The sequence below is a fragment of the Sciurus carolinensis genome, chromosome 7, assembly GCF_902686445.1.
Source record: "Sciurus carolinensis chromosome 7, mSciCar1.2, whole genome shotgun sequence".
Classification (NCBI taxonomy): domain Eukaryota; kingdom Metazoa; phylum Chordata; class Mammalia; order Rodentia; family Sciuridae; genus Sciurus; species Sciurus carolinensis.
Window position 1 is genome coordinate 128,156,974 of NC_062219.1, and position 24,790 is coordinate 128,181,763.

The 24,790-nt window shown below is 35.7% G+C and overlaps 1 protein-coding gene and 3 non-coding genes across 4 annotated transcripts; 3 read left to right on the forward strand and 1 right to left on the reverse strand.

Moving 5' to 3' along the window:
- Positions 1-677: 677 nt before the first annotated feature.
- Positions 678-751, forward strand: Trnat-cgu (transfer RNA threonine (anticodon CGU)). The gene has a single exon. It is a non-coding gene; the product is annotated as a tRNA-Thr (tRNA).
- A 4,529-nt stretch (positions 752-5,280) lies between these two features.
- Positions 5,281-5,353, reverse strand: Trnam-cau (transfer RNA methionine (anticodon CAU)). Its single transcript has one exon. It is a non-coding gene; the product is annotated as a tRNA-Met (tRNA).
- Positions 5,354-7,573: 2,220 nt separating this feature from the next.
- On the forward strand, positions 7,574-7,647 carry Trnat-ugu (transfer RNA threonine (anticodon UGU)). The gene has a single exon. It is a non-coding gene; the product is annotated as a tRNA-Thr (tRNA).
- Positions 7,648-23,543: 15,896 nt separating this feature from the next.
- Positions 23,544-24,488, forward strand: LOC124988540 (olfactory receptor 2B11-like). Its single transcript, XM_047558101.1, has one exon. The coding sequence runs from the start codon at positions 23,544-23,546 to the stop codon at positions 24,486-24,488; it is 945 nt and encodes a 314-aa protein (XP_047414057.1).
- Positions 24,489-24,790: the final 302 nt, after the last annotated feature.

Consider the following 24,790-nt stretch of genomic DNA (forward strand, 5'->3'; position numbering starts at 1 on the left):
TGTTCACCAAATAGATACCTTGAGGAGGAAGCTACCCCTCCTACATCTTCTTTTTTTTTTTTTTTTGGTGCTGGGGATCGAACCCAGGGCCTTGTGCATGCAAGGCAGGCACTCTGCCGATTGAGCTATCTCCCCACCCCCCTCCTACGTCTTCGCACCCCTCTCGAGAGGCTGGTTCCAAGTGGAACGGATTTTACCATGGTCCTCTTGAAAAAAGACTTTATGAGGTTCGAAGAGTAACTAAGCGGACTGACACTTGGAGCTGAAGCTTGTCTTAACGCCCGGCCCCAGATAAATCTGGCAGTTTCAGGTACTTTCAAGGCACTTTTTCTGTGCAACTCTTTGAAGAGTCAGAGGAGTGTGTGTGTGTGTGTGTGTGTGTGTGTGTGTGTGTACTTTCTCTGTTTGTAATGGTCTTTATGATAGATTGCATTGTCTTGACTTACTGAAATGACTTCCCTTGAAATAATAGAGAAAAATTCTTTGACACTTTAACTACTTAGTACTTTTCCTGGTGTATTTTTATGTCTTCAGGGCATCCAGAGGAAGTGAAATGTCTTCTTGGAGTTGGTACATCTTGTGAGGACAACTGATAACACCAGATAATGAAAACTAATTTTTTAACATGTAGTTCAAATAAAATGTGATAGATTCAGTTCTTTTTGTGGTTCCCATGTGGCTCTATGGCTTAGTTGGTTAAAGCGCCTGTCTCGTAAACAGGAGATCCTGGGTTCGATTCCCAGTAGGGCCTTTCACCTTTCTTATCCTGGCAAACAAGCTCTTCCTGAAAATCATTTTATGTTGGCCAGTTACTGATCATTACCATACCCCCCCACCGCCCCAGATTCACATCAAACATAACAGGTTCTTCACTTTGAAAAGAAGTAAATTCTTAAGGGCATAACAATTCAAATGTATATACCTTGTGGAAGTAGGATGCATGCACTTATTTCTATCACTTTTCACCTGTTTTGCATTAAAATATAGTGTTTTTGAGCCACTACAGTGTGTTCAATTTAACACTCTTAGCTTTATATGTCTCTAGAGCTTACCAATCGCCAATTCTATAATTTATTTCATAAGACAAGATTGATTAATAATCAATCCACTGTTAAAGGGAAAACTAGAATGTTTGCAGGGGCAGCCTCGTCTTGTCTTTTTTTTTTTTTTTCTTTCTTTCTTTCTTTCTTTTTTTTATTTATTTTTTTTGCTAGGGACTAAACCCAGGGCTTCCCGCATGCACTCTGCCACTGAGTTATGTGGCCAACTCTGCTTGCCACTTTGAAGAAAACATGAACAGTTTTTTGCCCATGTTAATCCTCTCAAGGAAAGAACTGGAAAACCTTGCAAATGATGATTGACTGGAAGCTAAAATTTCCTAGACCCAAGTACTCCTAGGTAGGATAACAAGCTGTGAGAAAAGAGCAGATTGAAGAATTGTGCCAAGTATTTAAAGCAACTTAACTTTGGGATTCACGGAATTTCTAATGCCTTTTGTTTTCCATTTGTTCATTCCTTAACTCAACAAACACTGACTGCCTGTCTTTTATGTCCCAGATATACTTCGGAAGGCAAGAAATACAGCAGTGAAAAAAAGCTAACAAAAATCACTGCTCTGATAGATTTTATATGTATGTGTACAATAAGTATATATTAATATGTACAATAAGTAAACTTATCAGATACTGACAAAATCTGCAGGAAAAATAAAGCAAAGCAAGGTAGTGCATAGGATGGGGCCGGTAATCAGAGAGCATAGCCTGTGTCTTCTATAAAATCACTGGCAAATGTTTTAAAATTATGTTTTCACTTTAATGAAAAAGATGACTACTAAATTACTGTAAGTACCATACATAGCAAGATAAAATAATTCTAAAATTATCCTTTATGCCTGGATCTCACCTCTGTTCATTTTGATTGAGATCTTGTTGATGTAGGTCCCACTGCCTGTACTTAAATCAGCTGGTCTACATGATGACTAAGTCATCTTTAGCAGATTACTTTCCTTATATGTAGAAGGAAAACAGTTATATGCTCACCTAATAGAATTGATGGGGAATTTGAAGAGTAAACATACATAAAATATTTGAGAAATATTTAAAATGCTTATTTTTTTGCTAAGCTGGGTATTTTAATATCCAGTTTCAACAACAACAAAAAATTGAGATATTAAAAAAACCAGTGAATTATGACCCATCCTGAGGAAGGGGAAGATGCTTATTTGCCTGGCACATAAAAAAGCAATCAGTTAACTTCACTACATTGTTGTTTATATCGTTATTATCATTTATTAAATAATTGTTTGAGGCCAAGTAGTCAATCCTTTTAAAACACTCAGAGGTATTATTCTAACTATATGGATAAAACTTCCAATGATGTTGTGGATTGAGCTGTGTCCCTCAGAAAGATATATTGAAGTCTTGACTCCCAGTATCTGTAAATGTGACTCTGTTGGGGAATAGACTCTGCAGAAGTCATCAAGATTTTTCTTTCCTGTCCTTTTTTTGTGGTTGTTTTGTCTTTTGAGGTTCTGGGAATTAAACCCAAGGTTTTGTTCATGCTAGGTAAGTGCTCTACCACTAAGCTATGCCCCCAGCCCCTTTATTTTATTTTAGATAGGAGCTCCTAATTTTCCCAGGCTGGCCTTGAATTTGTGATCATCCTGTCTCAGCCTCCCAAGGAGCTGATTTTATAGGTGTGTTACACCAAACCTGGCAGTAGTCAATTTTTGATGAAGGTACTACTGGATTAGGGGAGCCATCATCCAGTGACTGGTGATTTTTATGAGTAAAGAGGAGTCAGCTCAGTGGCACATGCCTGTTATCCCAGCCACTCAGGAGGCTGAGGCAGGAGGATCCGTAGTACAAGACCAGCCTCAGCAATTCAGCTAGATCCTGTCTCAAAATTTTAAAAAAGGGGGATGTAGCTCAGTGATAAAACACCCCTGGGTTCAATCCCCAGTCAAAAAAAGAGAGAGAAGGGGATTTAAACATAGATAACACAGACATACAGGGAAAAGGCCACGTGAAAGTGGCAGCAGAGATTTCAATTATTGACCACAAACTGAGAACACCAAGAATTGCCAGTGTTAAGTAAAAATTATAGTAGGCCATTGTTCTTGCATGGGACTCACAACACTCAAAAATCAAAATGGAGTTATTCATGGTAAAGCTTCGATTTGTCAAGCTGAAAATAAGCTGCTTGATCTCTGGGGAAGTTAGGATTGGAAAGATAACTGCCAAATTTCCAAAATAGGCCAGTTTCAGTGAGAATGATAATGATGTCCTCTATGTTAATCCTATATAAAAGAAGTACCCTGAAATAACCTGATATTAACTAATCAATTATTTTCCTATTGTTAGGTCTTCCTGTTCCTTCCTAGGAACAAGGAAAGTAACTATGAAACGGGCAATCTGATTCTTGGTTTTTGTTTCTGCTTTCTTCAAACTGTTTTCTGTCTGTAAAACCAAACTTTTCCATTCAGCTCATCAGAACAATTATTCTCTTTTATGAAATGAAATATTACTTGATTCTACAATAAAAAATAAAGCCAATTAGGGCTGGGGATATAGCTCAGTAGTACAGCACTTGCTTATGACACATGAAACCCTGGGTTTGGTTCCCATTACTGTAAAAATAGATAAAGCAAATTACCATGCTAACTGAATGATATGTACATTCTTATGTATTACTTAAAAATAAATTTAATTTTAAAATGGAAAAAGAAAATAAAGCCAATTAAGATTTTGTTTGTTTTGTTTTGTTACCAGGGACTGAACCCAGGGGCATGCTTAACCATTGAGTCACACCCCGGCCCTCTTTATTTTTTTATTTTGAGACAAGGTCTGGCTAATTTGCTTAGGAAGCCCTCCTAAATTGCTGAGGCTGGTTTTGACCTTATAATCCTCTTCCTGAGCCACTGAGATTACAGGTGAATGCCACCTTACCCAGTCTCTTTTTCTTTTTGTTCTTTCTTTCTTTGTACTAGGGATTAAATCTAGGAGTGCTCCATTGTGCCTGACCAATTAAGATCTTTAATCAAAATTATAATTTTGTCTTTTGAGATTACAAAGAAAAAACTAGACCCAGATGGTTTTCAAGTTTAATTCTACCAACTATTCAAGCAATGAACAATACCAATTTTACACAAAGTCTTTCAGAAAGTAAAAGAGGAAGGTACATATTTGAACTCACTTTATAAGGATAGCATTACCCTAATATCAAATCCAGACAAAGTCATATAGGAAAGAAACTGCAGACCCACATTCCTCACAAAAAAGAAAATAATCTTTAAAATTATCAGTAAATCAAATCCAGGATTTATCATTTGTAAGATGACAATACATCATAACCAGGCAGGAATTAAACTCCAAGAATCCAAGTTCAATATAATGTTCAAAGCAAAGAAAAATTGGACATAAAAAAGGTACTATATATAAGATCTTCAAAACTATGAAATATTAAAAGATAAGTTTAAAAACATGTAAAAGACCTGCACAGTGAACAATTACAAAGTAAAATTAAAACAAGAGAAATACCATACCCAGAAAGTGACACATTAACACCCCCAGGGGGAGGAGTCCCACTGTGGGGATGATAGTAAACAGGGAACAGAGCCTAGCTTCAATAGTGTGGTGTAGGTGCCCTGTGGCCAGCAGGTCTTGCCTTGTAGCTAATAAAAGAAGGTGGCCCTTTTACAGTCTTCTTCTGTATTATGTAAAGGACCCAGCTCTTTTCCAGCCAACAATGGTTACAGTAGTGGTATAGGCCAAGCATAAACTTAAGTAGAATAAAGAAGCACACATTAAGACCAGTACAGGGATTCTCCCAAAGTGATAAGCCAACCATTAGGCTAGGAGGGTCCCACACATCGGTGTAAGAAGACGTTCCGACCCTAAAGCATGCCTTTATGCAACTGTGCCAGGGTTGAATAAGTTGCAGCATGACTGCCTTTCCCAAAAGCCCTTTCTCCCCCACGCTTACAAAAAAATAAAAAATAAAGTAAAAAAGGGTTGGGGATGTAGCTCAGTGGTAGAATGCCCCTGGGTTCAATCCCCAGTGCTGCAGGGAAAAACAAACGAAAAACTGTCCTGCTAACTAGTACCCAGGGAAATTGGGAAAGTCCGTGAAGGAAAGGACTGTAGCCTTATCAGTTGCATTAAGATCTAGATTTCATGTCTTAAAGTTTGGTGGGTTGGATTATTTTTCTCTGCTGTGAGAAGTTTTTCCTTAATACAGAAGTGACAAGAAGTGCTCTACGCAGGGAAAGAAAAACCACATTGCCTTCTCTGAGGATCGAACTCAGGACCTTCAGATTATGAGACTGACGCGCTGCCTGCTGCGCTAAGAAGGCACTGGATTCCTTGGGCTTTTGACAAATAAATTAATTTCCTTTTAAGTTCGTGTGCCATTTCTGAAATGTTACTTTCATGATAGGGTGCATGAAAATGCATATTACATTATTACATATTCACTGTTGTTCTGAATATTTAATAACTATTGACCAAAATAATTCTGGGATTCTGTCCTTGATTAAATAAATACGTGACTTTCCCTTTATATCTTCTTTTGAATGAATTCCAAAAGAGTTCCTGTGTTGCTCCTGTGGTGGAGAGGTCTAAGAGCTTAGATTAAGGTTCCATTCCCTTTGGGAGGTGTGAGTGTGAATCTGCAAACTCCGCTATAACTTAACATTATCTGAAATCAGAAAAAGTTTCAGGTTCATTCCTAGGAATTCTGCAGCTGAAAGAACAATTCTTAACTTAGAGTGCTATAAGGTGGTTATATATTCTGTGATATGAGGTAGTCCTAGGAAATTTTTCTCCATATCCAAGAACAAGACTTCATGTCCAAGGGAACAATTTTGTTCTGTGCAACTTTTTAAGATGTTCATACAGAAAAAAGTAAAATACATGATTCAAAATTACCACAATGTGAAAGTACCTTCATAATGAAAGTCTACTCTCTTCTACCCAGTTCCACTGGGCAAAGGGATACTGGCTCCTGAGCAACCATATTAAGATTTTTCTACAACAAAGTTATAAAAAACAAACAAACAAAACAACAACAACAAACAACAAAAGACCTGTCTTCACATTTCTGGCAATTATAATATGGGCTTCCATTCTTTAAAATTTTGTGTCTATTTGTAATTTTAGTATCACAGGTAGCATATTAAGCTTTCATTTTCTTGGATGGCTATCCAGTTAGCCCAACATCATGTTTTAAGTAAATCATCTATTTCTATTGATTCAAATTGCCACCTTCATCATATACTCATACCTATATATTTATTCCCCTTATATTTAGACTTTTTATTTTGCTACATTGATTACAAATGGAGTATTACAAATGAAACATTTTGTTTTCCAATTTATGGGTATTTCCATTAGAATAAGTACTATTTAGGTGGCTCAACTAACAATGGCTTGTTTACTATGAATGTATCATTTACTAAAGGGTCTGTGTTGATATAAAGCTGAAGTGTGAGAATAGTGTTTGATGTGTGTTTACAATTCTATTTATAAAGCAGCAAAGTTAGCTTCAAAGGCATTACCAGTCCCTATTAATGCTTTTATAACATAGATATTTATCTTATAAATTTCTAATAGTAATACATGGTTGTAACCAATTTAAACTCATGTTATTAAATAGGTTACACTGACTGTTGACAACTGATTTTGTTGTCTCTTCTTTCAAAGGATCTTAGTTACAGGGCCACTGTCAACCTTACCTTAGGCAACAGATAGAGAAAAGGTTGATTTCTGATCTTCACACTTGAACTCTAAAATTATAAATCTGTGAGACACTTCAGAATTAATTGCTCTAATAATCCATTTTTGGAAACAAGATTGAGATTACAGAGAACTCTCAAAAATTCCCTTTAATCTAAATGTATTCTCTAATCTTTCCTAACCAAGGGACATATTTAAACAGATCCCTGGGTCTTGTTAGATGCAGTCAGGGAAATGAGGTAAAACAGAAGCATCCCGGTTCTGAGTGTTTGCTGAGACCAGATCTAAAGAAAAATAAACCCAGAAAGCAAAGGCTGCACTGATGCTCACTTCGGATAGGGGTTGCTGCTCCAGAACCCTCCCCTCCAAATCACTCCAAATCCCAGAAAGCAAAGGCTGCACTGATGCTCACTTCGGATAGGGGTTGCTGCTCCAGAACCCTCCCCTCCAAATCACTCCAAATCACAGCAAAAGTGCATGTAAGGACACCTACGTGCCCAACGTGGTGGTCTCTCCGTTGAGTACCTTGGTCGGAGATCCCCAGTTAGGACATTGGAATGAAGAATCCAAGTTTAAGAAGATGATATGCTTAACAGTAAAGTTCACTTTTTAGAAGACTATATCCTATGTGGACAAAGTGTGTATCCCTGGACTCATTAGAAGCGTTATTCAAGCTACCAAAACTTTTCTACTTGTATTAGTTTGGCAGTGCATCTAATTAAGCAGAATGTCTCCTTGGAGTTTATTCATTTTCTCACTATAAACTGTAAATCATGGACTTAGCAGGAAGAATGTTTAATAGCATGTATATAAGACATGGAAAGAGCCTCATACTTGTAGGCTCCATGGCTTAGTTGGTTAAAGCGCCTGTCTTGTAAACAGGAGATCCTGGGTTCAAATCCCAGTGGAGCCTGAGCTCCTTCCTATTTTCTCTTTCTGAAATAGTTCATGTTTATCCCCTACTATACCTAAACTCTCCACAATTTTCAGCCTACTATAAATTCCAAAATTTATAAGCAATTTTGACTATATAGTTATCACTCCAAAAGGGAGAGTTAAATGAATTACAGGGATGGTTCTTTTTCCTTGACCAGTATGTGTTGAAATTTATGTTATGCAAAGATTGGAAACCTATATAAATGTAAATTATATCATTCAACAAGGTCCAGCTCTGTAACTGATTTCAGAAGAGTACATATAAATTAATGAATGGTTAATGCACACTAAACTGACAGGAAAATCATGGTATCTGCAGGATCACGTTTGCCTTTTGGAGAGGAGAGGAAAATGATTGTAAATCCCTATTAATAGTCAATTAAAAGCTGTATTTGTCAGAAGCTGGTGCACCTCTGGGGTTGAAACAAAGGTGCTAAAAGTATAGAGCATATTGAGGAAATTTAAAAAATATTGACATTAACAAGTGTCAACCTTAGTTGATTTGTTTAATTTCATGTGTTTTCACCTCCTATTTAACCATTAGTTCAACACAGTATTATCTTCTAACTTCTATGCACCAGTGCCAAGAATAGAGCCATTTTAAAGAAGACAACCCTCTATGCCCACCCCACTCCCTGAAAGCTTAAAATCTAATAAAGTGAGGAGGATAATAAACAAATAAAAACTCAAAATAAATAGTATGTCAGATTGTGATGAATTCTGTGAAGAAAAATAAAACAAAGAAGGAAGATGAGGATGGTGTGCATACAGGATTTTTTTTTTTCTGTTTCTACTAACAGATCTGTTTTTTTTTTCCCCTGTCATTTACATGACAAGTACTCACAAAATGACTGATTTCCATGTTACTCTAGTAAGAATAAGTAGCATCCTTATACAGTCAATTGACCCTTAGCTTTACTTTTGCCACACCCTGTTAGTGATCCTGTGGTAGGAATCCTTTTGAAGTTATGTCAGAATGCCTTGGTGCATCTCTCAACTGCCACCTTTAATAGCCATGCATTTGTTATGAACTACATAAATCCACTGAACCTCACTTCCCTTTTGTGTTTGATGATAATAGAATGGCTGTAAACATTTGAAGAATAAATACAAGTAATCACTTTTTACAAAATGCTCATCAATAAACTTCAGCATTATTAGTATTTGAACCAATTCTTTGGGACCAAGAGTTTAGTTCTTTAAACAACACTTTAAGGAAAATTCCAAAGTTTAAAAATTTAATGACTTTTAAAAAGTAAACAAAATCTATCATTTTTCCTGTTGATTTGGGTATAGAAGCAATAAAGAACTTTTAAACAGTTATTAGGGAAATAGATGGACAATTAAATAAAATTATCAAGAGTACATGAAGTCAAGTAGGGTGGTACACACCTGTGTTCCCATCTATTCAGGAGGCTGAGTCAGGAGAATTGCAAATCTGGCACCAACCTGTCTCAAAGTAAAATTAGAAAGTTCTGGGAGTATAGCTTAGTGTTAGAGCACCTACCTAGTAATAGTGGTAGACCCCAGGTTCAATCCTCAGGACTGGGAAAAAAAATGTACGTGAAAGTTATAGGTTCATATATTCTATTTGAGCTAACAAATATTCATAAAATTATAAAATAATAAAAGGCAGAATCAAAATTATTATATGGCTGCTTTTTTTTTGTATTGGGGATTTAACCCAGGGGGGCACTTAACCCCTGAACCACAACCCATTTTATATTTTGTTTAGAGACAGGGTCTTGGTAGTTGCTTAGAACCTTGCTAAATTGCTGAGGCTGGCTTTGAACTCACAATCCTCCTGCTTCAGCCTCCGAAGCTGCTGGGATTACAGATGTGACCAACCACATCCCACAAAATTATTATATTGCATTCTAATCTGTTTGTAAAATCAACACCCATAACATTAAGAATATGAACTTTTAAGTACAATGTTAATTTTTGGTTATTCCATTTCATTTAGAGCATTTATTTCCATTTAGATATTTTACTAATTAATATCCAGATATTATCTTATTAATAAAACTCAAGTACTTCAAGAAAATATTCTACTTTGATTTTATAAATATTGTTCAGACTATAAAAATAATGTAAAATGACAATTTATTGTAGTTTTGAATATGCAGGTGTTAATTTTAAATTAAAAAGCAAAATGATTATTACAGGCAGCTACTCCTTTTCATTATTTTTGAAGTTGAAAGATTTTTTTTCTAGTTTTCCCAAGTTAAGAAACTCCTTCCAGAAAGCACATTGCCAAGTCTTTTCTCTGAATTACAATGTGCTATGCACAAAAAATTAGTGCATAAATGTTCATTTATGTGTGTTTTTTTATTATGACCATTAGACATTTGGATATGCAGAAACACTTGGAAAATTTCTAAGTTTAATGACATATATGTTTAACAGGTAGAATTACGCTTCTTTTTTGTTTGTTTGTTTGTTTATCATTAAATTTCTGGATCTCAAACTGCTATCTGAATAGTGTATCTGACGGACACATTTTTATAGAATTGGAAAACAATGAAAAATATCAGAACTGTCAATGAATGAAACATTGTTAAGAAAATAATTGGGGCTGGGGCTGGGGCTGAGTGGCAGGGCGCCTGGCATGTGTGGGGCACTGGGTTCAATCCTCAGAACCACATAATATAAAGTGAAGGCATGCTGCCCATCTACAACTACAAAAAAAATGTTAAAAAAAGAAAAGAATTATTGGGGATGGGGATATAGCTCATTCGGTAAAGTGCTTGTCTCACAAGCAGAAGGCCCCTGGGTTCAATTCCTTAGCACTGCAAAAAAAATATTAAAGAAAAAATTGTCAAATTCAACATGTCAAATTCCTGCTGAGTATAATTACAGCTGCCACTTTCATAACTCTTCTTTATTCAAAGACACAATAGGCAATGCATGAATGATTTATGTATTTATGTATGTATTTATATATTTGTAATGATGTTCAAACAAAACTTTACACCAAAAATACAAAGAACCCAATTAACAAATGGGCTAAGGAACTGGGCAGATATTTCACAGAAGAAGATATACAGGTGATCAACGAATATATGAAAAAGTGCTCATCATCTTTAGTAATTAGAGAAATGCAAATCAGAACCACCCTAAGATTTCATCTCACTCCAATTAGAATGGCTATTATCAAGAACACAAGCAATAATTGGTGTTGGTGTGGATGTGAGGAAAAAGGCACACTCATACATTGCTGGTGGAGTTGCAAATTGGTGCAGCCACTCTGGAAAGCAGTATGGAGATTCCTCAGAAAACTTGGAATGGACCAACTATTTGACCCAGCTGTCCAACTCCTCGGTTTATACCCAAAGGACTTAAAATCAGCATACTACAGTGATGCAGCCACACCAATGTACATAGATGCTCAATTCACAATAGCTAGATTGTGGAACCAACCAAGATGCTCTTCAATTGATGAATGGATAAAGAAACTGGTATAAATACACAATGGAATATTACTGAACATAAAGAAGAATAAAATTATGGCATTTGCTGGTAAATGGATGGAGTTGGAGAATATCATGCTAAGTAAAATAAGCCAAGCCCAAAAAACCAAAGGTTGAATGTTTTCTCTGATAAGTGGATGATGATACCTAATGGGGGGCAGGCTGTGGCAGGGTGGGCAAGAGAAGAATGAAGGAATTTTGGATGGTGTAGAGGAAAATTGGGCGGGACAGGGTGGGGGAAGGAAAGATAGTAGACTGAGACAGACATTATTATCCTATGTACATGTATGAATGGTGTGACTATACATTGTGCATAACCACAGAAAAGAAAAGTTGTACATTTGTGTACAATGAATCAAAATGCAGTCTGTAAAAATAAAAATTAAAAAAATATTTAAAAAGAGGGATAGAGGGATAGTAGACATTATATCTTTGAGAAAACTGCACAGCTATTCCAGTACTGCAGAATTTACTGATAATCAAAAATCATTTGCCTCATAACTAGCTCATATGTCATAACCTGCTGAAAAAGTAGCCAAAAATAATAGGGCTTGAGAGCAAAAGGCTTTCTTACACAAGTTGCAAGGATTCTCCTATCAGGAGTCCAGGATGAAATACTATAACAAAAGAATATAACTGTATTACATATCTTTGAATAAACTTCACTGAAGGGAATAAAATGGAAAGATGCTCACTTAAGTAACTTGCAAAATTAGTAGTCTATAGACTAAGACAAAAAAAACTGTTCATAGGATAGTACTCTAGTCGATAAAGTTGTTTACTATGGGGGTATGGATTAACAATTCTGAAATCACTATACATATACACTGGAATTGAAAAATCAAATAAATGAATGATAGTGAGACCCAGGTATCTCACTTTTGGTGTAGAAGGGTACAGGAAAGAAAGGGAAAGAGACTAGATAGATCCATATGGTAAAAAAGTAGAGTTGGGGATATCAGTATGAACTCATATTTAGTTTACCATAGATACAGATCAATATACAGATACTGTTGACTTAGAATAAGGTTATGCCTTGATAAATTCATAAACTAAAATATTATAAGTTGAAAATGCATTTAATATAGCTAACCTATTAATCATCCTAGCTTAGCAACACAGTACACTGTAGAGTATCAGTTGTTACTGCGTGGCAAGAGTTGCAGCTCTCTGACACTGCTGAACATCTTAAAGGGAATTGTGCTATGTAACCCAGGAGAAGATCAAAATTCAAAATGTGAAGTAGGATTTCTACTGAATGTGTATCATTTCAGACCATGACAGTCAAAAAATCACAGTCAAACAATTTTCTAGATATATAGAAGAATTTACAACTATTCATATATATCTATATATCATGTATATACATGTACATACATAGTGTACGTACACACACACACACACAGTGTTGCTTTGTCAGCTGAGAGAGCCTACAAGCAAAAACACCCATTAGTAATAAGGACACCTAGGGCCCTGACCTTGGTTTCTATTACTGTTCTCCAATGAAACCAGGAACCAGGCCTCTTTGGAGGCCTGACTGTCGAATTGGGGCAGGAAATACGCAAGAAAATTTTGGAGAATCTTGTAGTGCTGGAAAGCAAGAAAGTGCTCAAAAACTTGGGCTGGGGTTGTGACTCAGTGGTAGAGCACTTGCCTAGCATGCATGAGGGACTGGGTTCGATTTTCATCACCACATATAAATAAATAAATGTCCATCAGATATATTAAATATATATATAAATATATATAAATTTTTATATATATTTATATATATATATATATATATTTAAAAACCCCTGTTTAAAAAAAAACATAAAATGGGGTTATGTCAAGGGTGTAGGACCAACTGAAAGACCTCCCAGTTGCCACAGAACCCTCTGCTGATCTTGAAGATTCTTTCTCTGTAGTCCCTCTTCTCTTTTGTATTCTGTTGTGAATTTTAGTCACGTCGGCTCCCCTAAATATTGAGTTCTGTCTCTTCAACTCAGGGATATTATTTTGCTCTGTTTAGGTTTCCCTGTCCTGAGCTATAACCTAGAACTCTCCAGGCAGTGAGTTGAAACAATCATAGTCCTTACTCGCTTATTTTCCTTTTCTCAGAGATCGTCCTGAATTGTCTGTTGTCCAATGTCTGAAAACCACATAGCATATTGTTGTCCAGTTCTTAGTTATTTAAAAGGGAAAATGAATTCAGACCTTGAATTATCCAGTTACTCTATCATAATCTAGGGTGGAAGTTCACACAACACACTGTGTTATTATAGAGGCTTTATAAGATAGATTATTATCTGACAGGGTTAGATGCTTATCCTATGTTGCTCTTCTTTTAGAGAGTTTCCCTAGCTATTCTTATGTGTTTGTCTTTGAAACTATATAATTAACTTATTTAGGTTGAGAAAAAAATGGGCAGTGCTTTTAAAAATTGATATTATCTTAAATTTAAAAGTTTATTTAATATTACATTGACTTATATAGAAAAAAACATTTATGATGGCATATTCCAGGAACATAGAATTAATGTCCATTCACACAGATATTTTACAGACTAATTTTTTTGGAGGGGTACCAGGGATTGAACTCAGGAGCACTCAATCACTGAGCCACATCCTCAGCCCTATTTTGTATTGGAGACAGGGTCTCACTGAGTTGCTTAGCACCTTGCTTTAACTGAGGCTGACTTTGAACTGGTTATCCTCCTATCTGATCAGTCTCCCAAGCCCCTGGGATTACAGGAGTGGGACACAGTGCCTGGCTTTTAAAGACTAATTTTAAGGATTAAAAAAATCTATCAACTATGTAGCACATAATAAGCACTGAATAAATAGTAGTTCATGGTAACCTCATACCTCAGTATCTGTAAAGGATTTGTTTCAGAATCCCCATGAATGCCAGAATCTACAGAATTTTCTTTGTTATATCGTTGCTGAAGTTCTTTCTTGTCCTCTTCTTTTTCTGTGGGTGGGGAGGGGAAGGGAAGAACAAGAACAATGTTCCCAATCCTTGAAGCCTTTTTCTGAACTTCAATATAATTTATTATTGATTCTAGAAAACCAGTATTGTTATTTATTTTACAAATGATTTCCCAAGTATTACTAAATGATAACAATAATAAAATATTTGCTTATGTCTTTAGTCCTCAAGGAAATCAATAAATTGGCCCCACTGGAAATTGAAATTTTGCAATTTAAAAAACAGAATGTACTGTGTCTTCACATAAGTATACATTTGAATCACCCAGGGAACTAGTTTTAGTTTCTTGGGACTAATTCCCTGGGGTTTTAATGTACTCCAAGTGATTTTGCTTGTTTTGTGCTTCTGGAAATTGAACCCTGGGCCTCATGTACAGCAGGCAAACATTGAATTACATCCTCAGTCCCCTAAATTTCTTCTTCTTCTTTTTTTTCCCCTAAATTTCTTCTTGAGATAGAAGCTCACTAAGTTTCCTAGGCTGGCCTCAAACTTGTGATCCTCTTGCCTCAGCCTCCAGAGTAGCTAGGATTAGAGGCACACATCACACCTGGCTTCAAGAGATTTTGAAGCAAATGAATCACATTTGCAAAATTCTGACTTAAAATGTTACACAAAGGGATGAACAAAAAGTGAGACCCACCTATGCCATCAACACTTCATTTGCCCTTTTATCAAGGAGAGAAGGGGAGTTGGCTATTAGAAATCTATATTCCAGGTGTTTTAAGACCCAATCTTATTTAATTAACTAGACAATCCTGTCAAAATATGTATAATAATCACCTCTTTGAAGATGAGGAAACAGGATCAGTGATTGTTCACGATACCATAGACAGTGGAGTAAATTCAGTCCACTGGAACCCGTGCTTTTCTCTTGGTGTCTTTCTTCTATTTGATTAGAGTTGAGGTGAAGTTAATGGTCATAAAGTGAAACAGAATTAAGTGACTTAGACTGGTATCAAACTGTCTGGGATAGCAAACCTGAAATAACTTTCTGTTGTCTCCTCTCTATGAAGGGAAGATACTAACCTAGTCAACAGTTTGCTTAACTTATTTTATTCTCAGAGAAATAAAATATGAAATAAAACTTCAAATATGTAGGAGGTGCTCTGAGAAGAATGAAAAGACCATATAACAAACTAAATTAATCTTCACATCTAAGACTTTATCTGCTCCACCTTGGACATGCTCTGCTTATCCCTTGATTTTTTAAATTCAAAAGTAAGAGGGATTGTATGCCGTATCTCTGAACAACAGCTTGGTCATGACAGCATCTAATAACTGCTGAGAGACAGCCTGGAGTTTTATGGATGTAAAAAAGTGTTGACATAAAAGTATTGCCCAGTAGTTAAACAAGAATTTAGCCTTTGAAGCACTGTACAATTTTCTGCTTCTAATCTACCTTATCCTCAGGAGTGATTTCTTCTGAGATATTCTTCATATGATAGATAAATTGTATAAGCTTATGTAAGAAACAAAAATAGACTCTGAATTTAATTAGCACCATGGTTAAAACCAGTTGAACAAGAAGACATGGCTCTTGTCTTCAAAGAGTTTTCAGTATGATTGGAAAGATCAAACAAGCCAAATGCACCAAACACTACAGACATAACAAAACCAATGTTTACTCATAATATTTGCAAAGCAATCACTTCATATTTGAATGCTAGAAATGTGAGAGTCTTGTAAACCTGGGACAAGTTAATTTCATTAAATCTCAAGTTCCTCAACTATATGATGAGGACAATAAAAGTGCCTGCTTCAATGAGATGTTACGAGCATGACATGAGATAATTAAGGTCAAGTGTCTAGAATGTGTTAAATCATTACCATCATTGTTAGTAACATAATATTTGTTTACTTTCTGAAAACTTTCCCACTTTCCCTTACTATTAAGATGAGATTAATGAGTGCAAAACTGATGCAATCTATAATCATAGCCAAAATGGTAAATGTGACTGATGGGAATTTTCTAGGGAGATTCATTCACCAATGATAGTCTCTAAGGGCACACTGGCACACCGGGTGAAAACTGGTTTTATTTTCCTTTGACTCAGATTTGGAACCCAGAGAGAATATTCTCTGCTTCCAGAATTCATTCACCCCCACCATCTACATCAAGACCTTTGGAGGTTCCTATTAGGCCTGATTATACCTGCTTCTCTCTCTCAGGACCTTTGGAATCTGATCTTTCTGCAACCTTTCTCCTGACTAGGCTTCTATAGCTTAATATAAGTTCAAATGAAAAGAGGTATGTTCTTGTGATGTCTCTGGCCACCAACACCAACTAGATAGCCTGGGGTGTTTTGTTTCAGTTTTTGGTTTTTTTAGGGGGATGGGGGACTGGATTATTTCATTTTAAGAGAGAAAATGAGAGTTCTGAGTTGTGGGAGATCAGTCAGGCTAAGATGCTTCAGTGAGCTAACTGAATTCTCATGCCAAAACAAATGGCTGTAGCTTGTTCATCTCCATCTCAGAAGTATGTTCAAAAGATCCAGTTATCTAAAAGAAAAGAAGAAATTAAAAGGCAAGTCAAGTCACTAAACACCAATTCTCTAAAAGCCAATACTCTAAAGATCAATTTAGTATCAAACAATACAATGACCAGTGAACCAAAACATTTCTGAGGGGACAGAATCTTGATTTGTTCTTTCCCTCTGTTACTTTATAATCAAATAGTTGACTTTCTTTCAATTATAGTTTATTATCTTCTCTGTTTTATATATATTTCCTTGCCAGTGTCTCTACCTCTATGTGTGTCCAAGTCCCTGCCCTTGGTGGTTAAACAGCTGCAACAAAAGATCTTAGCAATGGATTCAGGTAGTTTTATGGTATTTTGCAAATGCATAACTGGTTAAATTGACGTAGAGGTATCTGGGAGAGGCAGGAATCCATCTTGGGATGAACCTTCAAGCTAATCCTTACAGGTCAAACGTAAAATTAACCTTTTTTTCCTTTAAAAAAACAACTTTGTTTTTAGTTTTAGATGTACACAATACCTTTATTTTATTTATTTTTTATGTGGTGCTGAGGATCAAACCCAGTGCCTCACATATGCTAGGCAAGGGCTCTACCACAGAGCCATAACCCCAGCCCAAAATTTACCTTTTGAAAGAGATCTTTTTTTTTTAATTAAATTAATTAAAATACACAATCCTTACATGTGTGTCCCTTTCTGTTCATTGCATTTCCTTTTTCCTAGCACCTCAGATTAAAATTTCAGTTTCTTTTAACTCCTTCCTCTATCTTATACCCAGGCATTGTTCTTGATTTCCAATGCCAGTATCCCAGCTAATGTTCTCAGTATCGTTCCTGTAGTTTCATTCATAGTTTCTAGAAAGGAAGAGGAATTTTTCTGATTAGTACATGCTGTGATCTGGATCTTGCATGTTTCCCAAAGACCCAGGAATAAAAGTCTTGGTTCCCATGGTGATATAATTGGGAGTTAGTGGGATTTTTAAGAGGTGGGGTCTAGTGGGAGATATTTAGGTTTTTGAAGTGTGCCCTCAAAGGGGATTATGTGACCTTAGTCCCCTCTGCACTCTTCTTTGCTTCTTGGCTGTAAGGTCAGCTGTTTCACTCTGCTACATGTTCTTGCCACCATGTGCTGACTTGCCACAGCCCAAAGCAACAAAGTCAACTGATTATAGACTGGAACTTCTGAAATTGTAAGCCAAAATATGCCTTTTTTCTTTATAAGTTGATTATATCAGGTATTATATTATAGTGATAGAAAGTCGACCAACACAGTAAATTGGACAGATAGAACTGATCATACTTGAATTAGTCACTTTCTTTCTCTCTGGTTGAATCTAGTTTTCAGGATTCATTTTGCTCTGCTCCTCCATTTTGCTCTAGATCTCTCTCTAATATGGTTGGTATGTGTGTGTGTGTGTGTGTGTGTGTGTGTGTGTGTGTGTGTGCAGTATGACTGTCCAACTGTATCAATCAGATGGGGAAGCAAGATGGAAAACAAGATGATTTAATTTGCATGAGTAAAACCACAACTAGCACTAATAACAATAAGGTGAACATTTTGATTTCCATGTCTCTGGCATGTGTGTCCATTTTTCATGTGCTGTGAATTCAGAGGAAAGAAGTGTTATTAATTAACCCCCTTAAAACCTGACCTGTTTCTTGGTTTGATTCCTTAATGTTTTATCTATTGCATTCCATTTCTTTTTGTTCTATTTTCTGAAAATTCTCCACAAATTTTCGGTCATTTTATTTAATCTTTTATTTATATCATATTCTTACTTTAAACTGTGATTTCATATTCTAAAAACAGCACTCATATTTCTAGAGATTTTATTCATGTTTCATTGTTGTAATATCCTCAGATGTCTTCTCCTTTCTACAGTCTGTTATATTTGAGTTATGTTTTCTATTTTTTATCCACATGTTTTTTTTTATCTTTTTAAAAATTTTTCATTTATTCTAATTGGTTATACATGACTGTGGTGTTTTGTCTTTTAATTAGAAGCTTTCCTCAGATATTTGGTTAACCTGGCCTGTTAGTATTTCAAATTGAGAAACTGAAATGCTAATTAGTAGCTACACATGAATATATGGAGCTGGTGGTAGATGGGTTTCACTGTAGGTCAATTAAATATGGATGCAGCTTTTCATTCAAAAATCTTCATTTGAAATTGTAGGTCTTTTCTAGCCACTGTTTCGCAAGTGACAAATCCTCCAAAATCTTGTGTAGCTTAGGCATGACTATCAATGTTGTGATAATTGAGAGGGCTTGAAAGTAAGGTGTCTCACAAATTGATAAGCAAACTGCCACTTAATAGTTCCAATTTCATTGTTTTCATTTACTGCTGTTCTTATGTTTGCCTGGTGTCCCCCAGTCCAGAGTGCCTTTATTCCAGACTTCATCCAGGGTAGGGGAAAACAAGAAACATGAACATGAAAGAATCTGATAACATGAAAGAATCTGATAACATGAAAGAATCTGAGTGTCTGGAGCTAGTCTCTCAGACAATCTTCTTGTTTTCAATTTCATATCACACCCATCACTTTTGGGGGTCTGGGTCCTCTGATTCCTTTGTCTTTCTAGGGTTTCTCTCAGATTTGCTCATCAACTCTCTGAAATGCACTGTTTTTTTTTTTTCCTTTTTCTTGCTATCTTCTTTCTCTTTCTCTTTTTATTTATGATTTGTACCTATTTTACCCTTTTAGTGACATTTTAATAGGTAGAGACAAATGCATAGGCTATATTTACCCGAAATCTAGGTCCAATTCTCAAGATCTTTATTTTCATGATTCCACCACCTTCTAGATCCTTACCTACAAGTAATTTCTTGTGTCTCCAAACACTCTTTCTCTTTTACCTCTGTACATCTAGGATAACAGTTAGCACATTCTTTTCTTTTTCTTTTAAGCTAGGGATAGAACCCAGAGGAGCTTTATCACTGAGCTACATTCCCACTCCTTTTAGATTTTTATTTTGAGACAGGGTTTTGCTAAGTTGTTTAGGTTTTCACTAAATTGCTGAGGTTGGCCTCAAACTTGCAATCTTCCTGCCTCAGCCTCCCAAGTTGCTGTGATTATAGATATATGCCACCATACCACACACTTAACACACTCTAAATTATTATTAGTTATTTAGTACATGAAGAGAGGTCCTGGTGCAAAGTTTTCTTGGAACAGATAATGGGTCTGATTGTTTTTCTCATCCAGTGGTGCTTAACACAGTGCATTAAGGTTGGAATACGTATAAGCTACATTAATTTAATGAATGAATGTACGAATAAATAACTGAATAGTGAACCAATATATTCTCTGAATTTGAGACTACAGTTGTTTTGGGAATTATTGGTATGTTAATTTTCATACATTTTAGTTCTTTTATGTCATTTCTTATAGTTATTACCTTGCTCTTCAGATATGAAGTGTTCAAAAACAATTTTTTCTAGGTGAGAGGTAGAGGAGATGTAAAGCAAATTAGATTCTTCCATTCGTAGGATTCTTGTACCATCTGGAAGATGGGTTTGGAGACATGAGGTATATTGGTGAGTCATTGAAGACTTACAGTTTGGAAAGATAATGGAATTCTTATGAACCTTTTTTTTCTTTCTTTTTTTTTTTGTACCTGGGCCACTAGGATTACAGATTTTCACCACTGTGCTGGTGCTTCTTACAACCTTCTATCAGTTCTTCTATTCTAATTTTTTTTTCTATATGGACAATTATAACTTTTGCTTGTTCTGACAGGCAGGATACAATTATTATATTAAATTATTATTGCAGGACATTTTTCCTTCTACTCAATTACATCCAGAACATCTCTGCTTCAGGATTTATGCTGTACCTTCCACTTAAAAAACTTTACCCAAAAAATTCCTCATGCTTCATTTTTCTCTTTGTTCCCGCTCTTCATTCCAGTTGCTACTCAAATTTACTCAGGGAGGACTTCATTACTCTCCCTACATAAAATTTTAAAATCCCTTTACCATACTTTATCCCCCTTTATGCTGAGTTATTCTTTAGTGCTGTCCATCACATGAACTATTATAAAGTTATTTGCCTATGTTCTAGTTTCTGACCCTTCCAACTATATTTTAAAATCTGGGAGAGTGATCTCTATTTTTGTTCAGTTATGTATCTCCAGCACCTAAAATAGTCACTAATACATAATAAGTATTAAATTATTCTTATTGAATAAATAATTTCCTAAGATATGAATATTTCTTAAATTGTGATCCAAAGGTCACTTGAATCATCAGAAATACTGGCAGGAAATGCTGATTCCTGGATCCACTAAAGGCTTACAGAATCAAAACCTATGAAAATGAGAGAGATGAATATGTATTTTGAATTTTTAATTAAACAATTATAAAGCAAAGATGAAATAGCTTAAATAAGTGCATAAAGGCAAAACCCTATAAGAGTGAAATGAAATAATGAAGAGTGAATGCATTGGTTCATAAGTAACTGAAAGGATCTTGTCCTCATCACCAGTCTGCTCACATTAAGTGACTTAACATAAATATTACATATAACTTTATCATACACTAAAGGAGTTCTGGCAAATCAACATCCCTTAAGTTGATACTTTAAAGACTGTATTTTAGTTACCTAACAGAAAAAAAAAATTAAAACCACTTCATAGATTTAGCCAGTAAATCAAAATAAGTCTCTCTGGTTATGATAAGTTTATATCTAATTTCTTTGGTTAGGCAATCTCAGAATTCTTTCCCATATACAGTCTCCAAATCTCTGCCCTAAATGAGCAAAATCCTGCAGTTTTTTTTTTTGTTGTTGTTGTTGTTAATGAATTACCTTTTCCTCAGGATTGTCTTGTAACTGACCCTGACAAAGCCTGCCGGAATTTTACCCTATTTACTTGGAGGGTTTTAACCTTGTTTACTATGGAGAGGGTTTTGAGGAGCACTGACTTCCTTTTAGCCTATATTCCTCTCAGTGAGTAGGTATAACCTTTTTTCTTGAAGACTTTATTTTTTAGAGCAATTTAAGGTTCGAGCAAAAGGTACAGTGATTTCCCATAACCCTCCTGCCCCTACACATGTATAGACTTCCCCATTATCAACCTTGCCCTTCAGAATGGTACATTTATTACAACTGATGAACCAACATATAGACACGTCATCGTCATCCAAAGTCCATAGTTTACATTGGGGTTTGCTCTTGGTGTTGTACATTCTATGGGTTTGGAAAAATTTATAATAATATGTATCTACCATCATAAGATTATAAAGAGTAGTTTCGCTGCATAAAAATTCTCTGTACTCCAATTATTCATCTACTGAATAATTTACTTCTCCGTAGTTTTGTCTTTCATAGTATGTTATATAGTTGGAATCATACAGTATGTAGTCTTTTCAGATTGGCTTCTCTCACTTAGTAATATGCATTTAAGTTTCCTCCATGTCTTTTCATGGCTTTATAATGCATTAATTTTAGTGCTGAATTTAATATTTTATTGTCTAGATAGACCATGGTTTGTTTATCCACTCACCCACTGAAGGACATCACAGTTACTTCCATGTTTTGTCAAGTATGAATAAAGCATATAAACATGTATGGGCAAGTTTTTGTGTGAACATAATTTTTTGACTTCTTTGGTTAATACCAAAAAAACAATTGCTGAATCATATGGTAAAACTATGTTTAGTTATTTAATTATGGAAGAAATTGCCAAACTATCTTCTAAGTAACTGTGCCATTGTGCATTCCCACTAGCAATGAATGGGTGTTCCTGTTGCTCCACAACTGTGCCAGCATTTGGTGGTGTCAGCGTTCATTTCAATAAGTGTGTACTGCTATCTCATTACTGTTTTAATTTACATTTCCCTGATGACATGTGATGTAGAGTATCTTTTCATATGCTTATCTGCCATCTGTATTGCTTTGGTGAAGTAAAGGTGTAAAGGTCTTTGACCCATTTTTAAATCAGGTTGTCTATTTTGTTATTGTTGAGTTTCAGAACTCTTTGTATATATGTAGCAGTCTTTTATATGATATATCTTTTGCAGGTATTATTCTCCAAGTATGTGACTTGTCTTTTCATTTGCTTGAAAGATATAGAATCTTAAGCAAGATAACTTTATCAGATCAAAGGGGAAGACCGCCTTGGCTACAAGGGGAAGGTGGGGGATGTGGAATCTTGAACATTTTGGATACCCTACAGATTCTCATTCTAATTCTTGGAGTCCCAGTCTATCTTCCTCAGTTCTCTGACTCACAAGACACCTGCAGAATATTTCAACTCACTTTCTTGTACCATTTTCTGTATTTGTCTTGTTGGTAAATGAGGAAAAGTAATTCTGATAACATAAGCAGAAATAGAATATCAAAAGAATGGTAGTTCACAGAATCAATGTTAAGAATGAAGAACAAAACTGGCAAAAAAAAAAAAAAATAGAAATGACGAGAAGCAAGGCACAAACAAGATCCTACCCCAGGAAGGGACTGTGTAGGACACATCTTTTGGTATTGTCATTGTGGAACTTTATAGGGAAGTTAGCTGCTCTGAATTTACGACAATCCCTTTCTCTCTCCTCATTTCTCTACATCATTTCACTAGATTCAAATCCTGAATAGGAGCATCTGATTGACTAAATCTAGGTGTCTTGGAGAATAATACATTGACCACCTTCCACTGGCTTGTTTCATCAAAGAGAAAAGCCATGACAACTAGTGTCCACTAATCTGTCACATAGAGCTTTGATTTAGGGGAAAAAAAGTGAAACCATTTTCTGTACTGAAAGAACTTTTCAAATATTTCTTTACATTGTTAATTATAATAACTATTCTATCCAATATTATTTTTGTGATTTCTATATACTATCTCTCCCCCATGAAATATATTTTTTCTAGTGTTTTCAGAACTTTTACCAACTCAGAATAAGTTAAAATCAACCTTTTCTTTCTTTTGATTCTAGCAGGTACCTTCTTTCAAAATTCAATGAAAAACACGAATGAAAGTCTTCCAGAGGATTTTATTCTCATGGGCCTTACCAAATATCCATGGCTGGATCTTCCTCTCTTCTTTGTCCTCCTGGTCTCTTACACGTTCACATTGTTGGGAAACATTGCTATTATTGTAGTCTCTCAACTAGACTCTCAACTCCAAAGTCCCATGTATTTCTTTCTTACCAATCTTTCCTTTCTGGATCTCTGTTTTACCACCACAACAGTACCTCAAATGATGTTCAACTTAGGTGGGCCCAACAAGAACATCACTTATATAGGCTGCATGACCCAGGCCTATATATTTCATTGGCTAGGTTGTACGGAATGTGTCTTGCTTGGTATCATGGCCTTAGATCGCTATGTGGCTGTGTGTAAGCCTCTGAGGTACTCTGTAATCATGGACCATAAGCTCTGCCTACAGCTGTCCAATATTGCTTGGCTCACTGGTCTGGCTAATTCACTGCTGCAGTCCACACTCACAGTCCAGCTGCCCCTGTGTGGGAACAAAGTACTGGACCACTTCTTCTGTGAGCTGCCTGGTCTTATTAAGATGGCTTGTGGGGATACCACAGTCAATGAAATTATTTTAGCAGTTGTGGCCACCCTCCTGATAATGGGTCCCCTCTCCATGATTCTTATCTCTTATATTCACATTGCCAGAGCTGTATTTCGAATCCCTTCCACTTCTGGGAGACTTAAAGCTTTCAACACTTGCTCGTCACACTTATTGGTGGTGTCTTTATTTTATGGACCTGGGATCTACATCTATATGCAGCCCTCAGGGAACGGTTCTCAAGACCTTATCAAAGTTTTGACCCTGTTTTACTGTGTTATTACTCCAATGGCCAATCCATTCATCTATACTCTGAGGAACAAGGAAGTTATAGAAGCTGTGAGGAGGTTTTTAAGGAAGGCCATTTCATCTAAAAGAATATGAGAAAATGATGCCTTGTTTTGAATGAGAAGGCCCAACAATAATCTGCAATATCTTCTCAATATATGTTTCTTGAAAATCATGCTTAAACTTTACTTATGAAGATAAGCACCTTCATAACAAAACACTGAAGAATAAGTTGAAACTACTTTTATACTTTTAGTATGGTATCAGTGAAAAATGCTAAGGGCATCTGAACTTTTGGAATAAACAAAACTGAAAGTAATTGCATTGAAAATTGTCTCACTGTGATTTAAAAATCTATAAAAATTGAAAGTGCATGAAATTCTCTGTAAAATATAAAA

Coding starts and splice junctions, on each gene's coding strand:
- LOC124988540 (XM_047558101.1), top strand. CDS start 23,544: ATGAAAAACACGAATGAAAGTCTTCCAGAGGATTTTATTCTCATGGGC.